This window comes from Nestor notabilis, unplaced genomic scaffold (genome assembly GCF_000696875.1).
Source record: "Nestor notabilis isolate BGI_N333 unplaced genomic scaffold, ASM69687v1 scaffold15479, whole genome shotgun sequence".
Taxonomy (NCBI): Eukaryota; Metazoa; Chordata; class Aves; order Psittaciformes; family Psittacidae; genus Nestor; species Nestor notabilis.
The window spans coordinates 14,843-26,478 of NW_009942517.1; the positions used below are offsets into that span (position 1 = coordinate 14,843).

General features: G+C 38.5%; 1 protein-coding gene across 1 annotated transcript in view; it reads left to right on the plus strand.

Moving 5' to 3' along the window:
- Positions 1-10,909, plus strand: part of LOC104411105 (phosphatidylinositol-binding clathrin assembly protein-like) — an 18,145-nt gene extending 7,236 nt beyond the window's left edge. Inside the window, exons 8-20 of the mRNA XM_010021446.1 lie at positions 387-472; positions 1,560-1,683; positions 2,709-2,845; positions 3,167-3,270; positions 4,156-4,302; positions 4,760-4,819; positions 4,911-5,021; positions 6,304-6,435; positions 6,567-6,597; positions 7,088-7,211; positions 9,212-9,268; positions 9,577-9,684; positions 10,236-10,909. Of these exons, the coding sequence (XP_010019748.1) occupies positions 387-472; positions 1,560-1,683; positions 2,709-2,845; positions 3,167-3,270; positions 4,156-4,302; positions 4,760-4,819; positions 4,911-5,021; positions 6,304-6,435; positions 6,567-6,597; positions 7,088-7,211; positions 9,212-9,268; positions 9,577-9,684; positions 10,236-10,250 (1,236 nt within the window). The 3' untranslated portion in view covers positions 10,251-10,909. The remainder of the gene's footprint in view (positions 1-386; positions 473-1,559; positions 1,684-2,708; positions 2,846-3,166; positions 3,271-4,155; positions 4,303-4,759; positions 4,820-4,910; positions 5,022-6,303; positions 6,436-6,566; positions 6,598-7,087; positions 7,212-9,211; positions 9,269-9,576; positions 9,685-10,235) is intronic.
- Positions 10,910-11,636: the final 727 nt, after the last annotated feature.

The following is an 11,636-nucleotide window of genomic DNA, read 5'->3' on the forward strand; positions in this document are numbered from 1 at the left end:
GGAGGGGGCGGAAACCAAACACAAAACAATAGGAAGAAAATTTCTGGAGTTAGGGTATAGTCTCCTTTCTGAAGATTGTCTATCTAACTGTGTCATGCAGTGCCTTTTGCAAACTATTAACATTGCAAGTACCGTTGCCAAAACCAGGAATGCAACTTATGTGCACAGATGCAGACCTACTCTGGGGGAATCCTCACTTCATGTCTCTGTGCCACTCCTTTTAAAGAACCACAACTGATGTGCAGGATGGCACAATTACTGATGTGTGAGATTCTGTTTGGTTTTAGTGGATGAGGAAACCAATCTGTGTACTAAACAATGATGTGTTGTCTAGAAGCAGTGTTTTATAAATACTTTAACTTCCGTTTTATCAATACTTTTCCTAGGCACCAAGCAGCTTGCTGGAAGCACTGGAACAGCATTTGGCTTCTGTGGAGGGAAAGAAAACAAAAGAAGTCTCCGCTGCCATCAGGTGAGCAGCTAATGAATTACAGTGATTGCCCATACTTAGGATTTGTCATCTTCATGCTAAGAATTTTCAGGCAGGATTCAGTCATATGGTGTTCCCAAATTTTATTCATTTCCAAATATATCTTCCTAAAAGTGTAAGTGAAGCAGCTAGTGAGTAATGGTCTGATAGTTTAGTTACATTTGAAATCTAGGTCGATCTGCCTGTGTTGCTGACAGACTTCTTATGCTGTAATAAACCACTGAGCTGAGACTTTGTAGATCACTGTTTTTAGCTTTTACTTATTGGAAGTCCTTTGTCTTACAAGACTATTAAGGTGTTTGGGTTTTGGGGCTCTTTTTACCCAAGATAGGATGATATTTATCTTCTTTGTCCATTGTCCACCTCTCAGACTGAGAATTTACCTTAATCTTCTCATAGAAGTTCTTTGATCCCTTCTCAGAACAGCCAAATTAGCTGAAATGCTTTGTGGTGACAGGAATTCTGGGTTGGGTTTTTTTTCTGTCAAGTACAGTATCAATATGTGTGAACAGTACTTCTGATGGAAAAGTGAGAGAAATCTTTTGGCATAGGCATTCTTCCACAAAAACATGGTAGATGTTGATAAATGTATCAGTGTAAGCTGCATTCCTGAGCTGCTGTCTTGCTCCTCAAGGCTTTTTTTGTTTGTTTTTGCAAGTATCTGAGGATTTACTACACAATATTCTACTAAAAACTATACTATATAGGGGGTAACTTTGCTTTGTTCACTGCGATATGTATAGTATGTACAAACAAGCTTTCTGTGCCTCTGCCACTTGAATGGAATAGAATAGAATTCCAGTCTAATGTGTATGACCTTAAAGAAAAAAGACAGCTGGTATGTTTTGCACCTTCCAGTTCCTACCTGCTGAAACCTGAGGAAGTAATCCTGTGTACTCACACTGCTTTTTCACCAAACTCCATTATTGGGGTGTCTGCTTTTCTTCCCTTACTCTGTTACAGAAAGACGGGAGTGACACATGACTAAAGCACTTGATGGTTAAACTGTAAGTGATGTATACCTGACTGTTTCTTAATAAAACTTTTTTAAAATTATTACTGTTTTTAGAGCTACTGCCCTATCCAGGGCTGTTTCCACACTTGCCTGTACAGGAATGTCGTTTAGCAGGATGGATGAGAAAGAAAAACAGCAGGCATTGGAGGAGGAACAAGCCAGACTGCAGGCACTTAAGGTACTATATTCTTTACAAGTTTGTATTCTGAGATTTATTGGGGATGGAAACTAAGATTGGCTTAAAACTGAGGAGGTGGAACCTCTCATCTTGAGAGACCAAGGCATGATTCTGTAGGATGTAGGTGTAATGGCTGCTGGTGACCCTTTTACCAGGAGTATGACTTGAATAGAAGACTGCTAATATGAATCATTTATATTCTTCCTTTCAGGAGGTTGTTATTTATCTCAAAGATTCACAAAATGAGTGTACAACAATTCTAGGTTACATTTTTAGCAGCTGAACATACAGCATTGCTATTGTAAGTCTGATTATTGGTAGGAGGGAGTTACTTGTCCCCATGGTGTATGGAATATGGCTTTAGTGTGATGCTTCAGTCATGTTGCACATAAGGAGGTTATATATTATAGTTCTGCCCACATTTAACTGCTCTTGTTTATAATTCTATAGTTTATTTTGAAAACTGTTTGAAGTCATACGTATGTAGGTATAATTCATAGACTTTGACTAAGAACATATTTGAAGTGGTTTGTAACATGTAACATTTGGATTGTGTTCTCCCTTGGTTCCTCAGTGTGCTTTTGTTTGAAAGTGAGTTTGATCTCTCACTTTCTAGTGAGATATCTCTCTCTAAGGCCTGAATCCTGGTCCTTCTGGTTCTTTCAATCTGTTTATAACACTGTTTCCTGAGAACATACACAGTATAAAATCTCAAAGGAGAAAAAATGCTTCTCTTGTTGAAAGCTAAGTCTGTAGTTCTACTGTGTCCCAGACATACACAAGTGGGGCAGTTGGGAATTTTTCTTGTGTTGCCTTAATATCTCTAGACATGCTGAAGCAATGAAGTAACTCTGCTCATGTCATCTGGAGGCCATGTTGTGAGAGCCTCAGAAATATTTGGAGTGTGAAAGCAAAGTTTAATGGTAATGCCGAGTTGAGTTTTGTCTCTGGAGTTATGGAGGTCTATGGAAGATTCTCTCTCCACTTTCCTGCCAAAAATGCAAACTGTGTATCTCATCTTTCAGGAGCAGCGATTAAGAGAGATTTCCGTAGTATCAAATTCCACTTCCATATCAGCATCCCCAAGCACCTTATCAGGAAAAAGTGTGAATACCACTGTAGATGTTGACCTCTTTGCAGTACCAGCACCCACAACAAATAGGTGAGAGATACTTTGCTTTCTGAAGCAAGCAGAAATCACTGCATTGGCCTGTAGCTCCACAATCAGCTGCAAAGCACAATCCTGATTGCTTCTCAAGTACTTCTCCAGAATAATGTTTTGCTGAGGCTTTCCTGGTGTATTCACAGAAATTTTGGTTACAGTCAATAATAAGTACTTAATTACTAGTTTTGGTTTTTACTGCTATTATGGGTGGACTATTAGTAAACAAGAGAAAGTCAGATGGGTGTGAATGTTCGTATAACACAGGAATACAATGCCTACTACACATCTTAATGTTTCTCTCTCTCTTTTCTTATTCAGCATGCCCAACCTTTCTAGTGACCTCTTTGATCTTCAGCCTGCGTTTGTTCCAACTGTGCAGAGTACCCCAGCTATACTCACATTAGCAAGCAGTGCTTGGGGAGGTGAGCTGGTACCAGGATTTGACTAAACAATGGGTGAATTCTTGGAATACAAGAATAAAATACAGATTCATATTTAGTTGAATGTACATTTTAAGCCTTAATTACTTTGCATCCAAACATTTCTGTCCTTGACAGAATATAAATCGGCTGAAAGCTTTGGTGAACTGTTACACAAAAGTTACCTTTTTTTAACAAATAGAAGTAGTGTCAATGTGCAGTAGATGAAATGAAGAAGATGTTCAATAAAAAGGGAACAGATAGAAGAAATGTAACTAAAAATTAAAGTGTGAAAAGGCTGGGCAATACAAACTAACCAGATGTAACCGAAAAGATGCTGGACTAGTATATCCATTCCATTAACTGATATTTAATATACTTTTCATTTAGAAGGTGTGGTGACTTCAAAGTTCTTATAACATAGCTGTTCTTCCCAGTTTCTTGTGCACAAAATTCTCTATACTCTCAACAATCCTTCCAAAGTATAATATGGATAGATATCAAAGAAATGTATTAAATGCTGAAATAAGGCAATGTTAACACTATTGTAAGTGTTGCTGTTTTAATAGGTAGAATTGATTACCTTTATGTGCTATTTAAAAGGAAGATTCTTGAAGCCAGAAATGTAGTATCTAACTTTTTTGATTGATAAATGTTCTGTTGTTCTCCCCCTCCCATCCAATGGCAATACTATGACTATTTTCCCTAAATAGAGCTGTTGTGTTTTTATTTGAAACTAAGAATTTGTATCTTTTAATGCTCAGATCACTAGGTGGAATATTTAGGGTTTGACTTTGTCTAGAGGTTTTCATATTCAATCATTTCAGTCTGTTTTTCTTTTCCATTGTTTATACTCTCTATTCTTTCCTTCACTTCTGCATCTGAAAGGTCCTTTCTCGTCCTCAAATGGTTGTGTTGGTTCTCCACCTCATCTGGACATCTTTGACATGAAGCCAGTTGAAGAAGCTGTAAAATCTACCACCCCTTTCATCAATTCTGCTTTTTCCTCCAAACAAACGGTGGAACTGTTTAGTGGTAAAAATCCAACCCAACAAAACCCATGTCATTTCTTTGCAACTGGAGATGATAACAGTAATAAACTGGGCCCTGTAATCTTTCTGTGGTTTGGGCCAATCTTCACTTTTACTAAAAAGTGAAAATGGTGCATTATTTCCAGATGTAGTAAAAGATATGTTTCCATAAATTTTTATTTCTAAGGTTGAAACAGCTCCTTATTGTGTTCAGCTTGCCCAGCATAGATATCCTAAGACTTGTAAAGTTGCTGGAATTGTTGCTGATTCCTTTTGAACTGCAGCCTCCTACTGTTTAGTAATGGGGAATGCAGGAGCCACTTGAGCTTTTCAAATCTGTTCCATAAAAAACAAATCCTCTTTTTGCTACTAAAAATTATTAACTGCAGACTTAATTTTTGTTTCTCTTCTTTCTTTTTCTCCTTCAAACTGATCTGATTTTCTTCTCTCTTTTTACAAAGATGACTTTAGTGGTCAAACACCTACATATGCTTCTGTGTATCATCCTCTGACTGTTGATGGTAATTTGATGTTTTTTAACTTTCTAGTTTGACTGTGATGAGTGGCATTACTCCATGGCTTTATTTGAACACTCTAACCATTTTTTTCCAGGTTTTCCTCTGCATTCAGCTCCTCCAAATACCACCTCTTCAACAATTAATGTGGACTTCGATGCTGGTTTTGGAGGAAAATCTACAGCACCAGAGCACAGGACTACAAGTGGTAAAAACCAGCTTATGACTAATTTATACCCTACAGGCAATGCTTGCTTAACAGTTTAGCATAATTGCTGTTGCAGTTTAAATTTAGGATTGCAGAATGGTTTGGGTTGGAAAGGATCTTAAAGCTTATCTAGTTCCAACCCCCTGGCATGGGCATGGGCATGGACACCTTCCACTAGAGCAGGTTGCTCCAAGCCCCTGTGTCCAGCCTGGCCTTGAACACTGCCAGGGATGGGGCAGTCACAGCTTCTCTGGGCACCCTGTGCCAGCACCTTCCTAATCTAAGTCTCCCCTCTGTCAGGTTAAAACCACTCCCCCTTGTCCTGTCACTACAGGACGTTGTCAAAAGCCCCTCTCCAGCTTTCTTGTCAGCCCCTTTAGACACTGGAGCTGCTCTAAGCTCTCCCTGGAGCCTTCTCCTCTCCAGGCTGAACCAGCCCAACTCTCTCAGCCCGTCTTCATAGGAGAGGTGCTACAACCCTCTGAGCATCTTCATGGCCTCTTCTGGGCTCGCTCCAATTTTCATAACATAGTAGGTTTGCAAGGTGATTAAAGGGCTGATAAGATAATTACAATTGAGCTGATAGTCATGTTAAAATTAGCTTTGAGTAATCGTGTATACTGTAATAACTGTTTCTTCTCTTCTTCTGGGGAATGAACTTTTGAATGTGGCCCATTGGATATTTCTTAACTGGTAAGCTTATGTTAGTCTGTTTTCAGTGCCTATGACTTCAGTGTTTTGATACAGGATAATGAGTTTCCTCTAACTTCATTAAGAGGCATTGTACTTACAGAAAGGAACTTATAAAAACGTGCTGCTTGAAGCATAGCTGAGTTATGATCTTTCTCTTGGTGCTATTTTGCTCTGTATTCAAAATCCTTATGAACATACAGCAAATGAGCTCTTGTGTGCATTCAGGATACTAGCAGTATCATGAAATTACTGATATACTTTAACAAGAACATTTAGAAGCTATCTTTAACAACCTTCCCTCTTCAGTTTGAGGACATTATCTTAATTTAAAAATATTGTTAGTTACTGCTGAATAAAATTAAAGATGCTACTGATCAGTGGCTACAGTATAGGATTGCATGAAGAACCCCAGAGGTTAATCTGTGCTTCTGTCCAAGTGTTAAACACTTCCAGCATGTTGAACTTACACTTACAAATAGTCAAACTACTTTGTGTTCTATAAAGAAACCACCTCCCTGGCTTATGGATGTCTTTTATTAAATGCAGTGGAACTGTTTTGTTAATAGTTGCTTTCTTGTTCTTTCTTTAGGTTTTACCTGTCTAGATGATGTATTGCAACCCACAGTACCACCACAGGGTCAAAGAGCCACTTCAGCCAGCCAGCAAAATGGAAAAATTTTGGCAAATGACCTGGATTCTTCACTTGCTAATCTAGTGGGAAGTAAGTGTGAAGCTTTTAAATCTAACTTTCCCATTTGTTACTGGAAACAAAACAAGCTTCCCCCCACCCAAAAAAACCCCCAAAACTTAAAGATTTTGTCTGTTTCTTTTCTCCCTTCCCTCTCCCCCTAGATCTTGGCTTTGGAGGAACTCCACCCAAAAAGTAAGTGCATATATGTACTTATAATGTTCTCACATGAGTATTTGGTAGTCTCTGGCAGTTTACCAGCACTAACATGGCAAGAGTCTCAACTCTTGAAAGTAATCTGGTACTCAGAACAGCAACAGAACAGTGAGTTTGTGCTCAGTTACCCTCACATGGTCAACCTTAACTTGGAAGTAGTGCAATTCATTTAGTATTTCAAATGCTGTATCTTTAAGTATTTTTATGAAGCACCATAGAAGATCCTGCATTATATAAAACTTCAGTTAATCATTATGCTGTACAGTGCAGTAACAATAGTTTACTTTTAACATAAAACAGAACCTCCAGACATCATACTTGAACAGTAAGTGGTTACTGAAATCCTGAGTGTTTCTTCTACCCAGAGATTTCAGCTGTGTACCTGTATTAAGGCATGTTTTGGTTTTCCATTATGTTGTTGTTACTCTGGTTGCTGACTCTGAAAACTAATAGGACACTTTCATTTTAGATCAGATATGCAGTGGACCCAGCCTACAGAGAAAAAACTTACTGGTGGAACAAACTGGCAAGCAAAACCAAGCACATCGACCACGTGGAGCCGCCCTACTCCCTTACCCACTATTCCACATATGGTAACTTACCTACTGTTGATATCACTCTTTGTTCTAGCAAATGCTAATTCCCTGCTTGCATTAACTTAAAAAGTATAGCAAAGGCTGTTTGGGACAAGAGTGGGGGCAGTGGGGAAAGCTTGTAGGATTGCTTCTCAAACCAAGTAATGTAAAGATTTTAGTATATTTTATTTCCCCTCAGTGTAGAACTTATGTATTAAAGACCTAAATAATCAGCCTTTCACTTGGGATGTATCTCAGTTTATAAGTTCATAAGAATTGAAACAAACGACCTCAAATGAGAAAATTTCTCATGTGCATGTTTGAGATGCTCTGATCCTCCCTCCCCTCCCTGCCACACATATGAACCTTTAAGAGCCTTAAAAATGTATTTCAAGGGCAAAACTGCTGTTCTTTCCACTTTTGACTCCTATTTCAATTTTATCACATGAAACACTGCTGCAACCCTTAATTATCAGGTCAAGCAGCACTTTGGCCTTTTGGTAGTGCTCAGCAGCAACTTCCTATTTTTAACACAGTACAAAATACTAAGTGGAAGTTTATAGTTACTTAAATGAAGAATTTTTATTTCTCAGAGATATTTGTAGCAACTGACTCTTCCTATGCTTTTAAAAGATTTTTTTTTTTCAAGTATTCATACAAATACAAAGCACTTCAGAAATACAGCTGCCTTAGAGGGACAGCCAGGGTAATTACTACTCGAGTTTTGGACTGCTGTGTGTCTGACTTTATTTTCCAGTAATCATAGCTTTGCTTGTAATGCCTATTTTCCTCCTCTTGTGTGGGTATGCTCATTCAGAATTATCAGAGTTGAACAGAATATTAAATCCAGTATTGGTCTCAAACAAAAATCAGATTCAGATGAGAGGATGTCTCAGCTGTATAGCACTTACGTGGGACTTGTGAGACATTAAAACCTTTATATCCCCTCTTGGTGCTCTCAAACCTGTTAGAGCATGGATGTGTTTTTATTTTTGGAGGATAGAGCACCTGAGCACACATGGATCACTGTGGATTTGGGGTTTGTGGTTTTATTTCATGTGTTCATGCTTAATACTTCCTGGTCTAAGCATTTAAGTGCTCACTCATTTGCTTGGAATTGCAACAATTCATGATGCAAAGAACTATGTCAGCTGTGAGCATCTTCCCAATACTAGGGCACTGATGGTAAAGTTCTAACTGTCCTCGCTTGGTCTGTGGCATTCAGAGTACCAGCCCTTCAATTCATGTATACTCTGCATACTCTTTCATAGAGAAGCATTTTAACCAACACTCCATTTTTGATACAATGAGCACTACTTAACACCGCATGATGCATCACTGTGCCTGTGAACATAACCTGATACAAGCTATCACCAGCTTAAGATGCTCTTCATTTTTCATATTGTGTTATATTGCAGACATCAGAAACCAGCGTGTCAGCAACATTGACCTGACTAAACATCCATTGCTCTTTGTTTCTTAAGCTGAATGGTCACTGGCTTCCTTGTTCCTCTGCCCTTCTCTCACATAAAGGGAGGCAGAACGAGTATTCCACACCCTCCAAAAGCTTCTCACACAATATTTGTGCAAGCAATATACTCAAATGTGGCTGGGTCTGGTAAAAAATCTAGTTTTGCCATAATTTTTACTAGTGATAGCTTTTTAGGCAGGGAGCGTATCCAAGTTAACAGGCATAGTTACTGATGTTGCTGTCCTTGCACTTTTTTCCCTCCTGCTTTATTTTAACAAATGAGTTGAGCGTAGTTACAGACAGTTCTGGTACTGGGCTTGAATCCATCCCTTGGTTAGAATTGCCAGTTCAAAATCCTCTTAAATAATTTTCTGTCCTTACTCCTTTTGCTGTGCCAGAATGGAGTACACTATCCTGGATATGTAAGTCAATTTCTTGTAAATACCTTGGTTATTTTAAGTATTGAAAAATAGATGTTTTTCACAGTTTTGTTATGTGTTACTGGTATGCATGAGCTTATCTAACATGAACATATTCTTGATTAAAGGTACCTGCTCCTATTACATACCCACTGACCACACCTCAAGTGCCTGTATACGGAATGGTAAGAAATGGGATTGCCTCCTCCAGTGGGTTTCATGACTGGATTATTAGGCTGAAATCATTCTGTAACTTACATGTATTGCTTCATAAGATCTATAGTGTGTGAGACCTGATGGCTTTTTCAGGCTGTGCATTGGAAAAGTTTGCTCCAAATTTTCTACAGCACAGTTTTTAAAAGCTCTGTCTTTACTACAGGTGTGTGTGTCTCTATGCTTGTTTCCTACTGTACTTGTAATGCAAAAAGACCTATTAGAATTAGTTTGAATTTTATGTATCTGTTTTGTGGGGGTTTTGTTCTTTTTCTAACAGGTACCTCCTCAGGTTGGAGCTGCTCCTTTGATGGCACCCCAGACAATGATGTATACACAGCCTGGTCTAAGGCCAACAAATCCTTTTGCACCTGTTTCTGAAACTCAGGTGAAGTGTTTTCTTTAATCTGGAGACCACATTGAAACTTTAGTCTTGGTAAAACCAAGCAAATGCTTCATGAAGGGCAGCTAATATATTTCTGCGTTTGAAAGTGTGGGGCTCCTCAGTCAAGGGCAACAGCTTTTGCTGGCAAGGAAGCAAATTCAGACAGTGAGAGCATGCAAATGTAGGAAGAAAGTAAAAATCAGATCTAGTGGCTAACTCCTCACTGTTTCAATATTAAGAAAATGGCAGTGGTGAAGATATGTAGAATTTAGGTTTCCTGTGGTGTAAGCTGGATGCTTGGTTTAGTCACACTGAGAGGTGGTGAAAGCTTCCTGAAGGAAACGAAGTGAAAAAGACATGGACAAGATGATTCAAGTTGAAGAAACTGTGTACTCCAAATATGTTCGTCTTAATGTTCTTTGGGGATTTTTTTAAAGTCCAAAACCTGTAGTCTTTCCTTGCAAGTAAGAAGGTAGTTGAATAGTTGCATAGTTAAACTATTGTGGAACCATGTGCTATCTAAGTGGCATTAATATGAAATCTCTACTTCACAGATACAGTTTATGTAGAGCCGCCAAAGCAGCAAGATGTGAGAACAACCAAATACTGGTAAAACAAGACAAGACTGAATTTTGATCTTTCCATGATGTATTCCTGAACAGGGCAACTGTTTCTTCCCTGTATAATACAATATTATTTTGAATTGCAATGCTTTCAAGATCCTTGTTTATAACAGTCACTGCAGTGTGAAGTCATGTTTGTTCACTGAACCTTTTTTTCCCCCCTTCAAACTGCTCAGCAGAAAACTGTATTTTATTGAGGTTGACTCAGAAGGTTCAAGCTGGATTATCATCCTCAGAGCTGAGACGAGGGGTTTCATGATTGCTCTACAACCTTATTCATCAGTGGATTGCCGTAGGAAGTTAACAGAGGACATCAAAGCTATTTATTTTCTCCATAAAAATTCTGTGGCTGTTGTAACCAAGACACAACACAAATGAAGTTGAGCAATAAAATTTTTATGTGCTCTCATAAGTACTCTGATAGAGTAATGCTTGCATTATCATAGGCCAATATTGTGTGAAATCAGACAGCTTTTTCACATTAGAATAGCTTATAGTAATTTGCGAACTTTATAATGTGAGTTTGAAATGCTGTGAATCAACAAGATATATACATATTACCTTATATATATGTTAAAAATAATAGATTGCTCCGTTGGTATGTGATGGGCTGAAAGCCTGTGATGGAGCAGGGGAAACAAGTGTGTTATGGAACAGCACGTGCAGCCTCCGGCCAGTGGCAGTAGCTGCTCTTCCATCGAGTATCTTCTCTTCAGATAGTGTCTGTCACAGCTCAAGGAAGAGCAGCTTTGGGAGCCAGTGAATGTCAGGTCCCCAAGAGCAGCAGATGGGAGCAATTTGAAAATCTAAGTGCAGAAGAGGCAAGAGATCCAATTTTTGTACAAGCTCCATTTGGTCAAAAGAAGCAAACCTTGCAATAGTGCTGACACTTGTGAACTGGCACCTCTGTGGGAATTGCCCAGCTGTAGGGAATAGCTTGTGCTGCTTTTCTGAAATAAGAACCTAGTTGTAAACCATATAAAAGTAATTATTTTTAAACATGTAAATATGTGCAAACTTTTAGATAATCTTTTCTTTATGCTGCAGTAATCTTTTTCTTCTGTAGTAATTTCAAGGTTAAAATGCTCTGTTAAGAAATCCAGACTCTCTTTGAGAGGAAAATCTTTTAAATCAAGTAATTTATGAAGTACGCTCGTCACGATGTGTACAGACCTCCGGCATGTTTCTTGTAGTTACCAATCTTCCTCCAGAACTGCAGTTGGCTGTGAAAATGCCTTATCTTTTACTTCCAATGTCTGATAAAAAATGATACCTTTAAAAACTGAAAAAAAGAAGTAGTTAATAACAAGTAAAAGGAGTTGGGAGCAACCT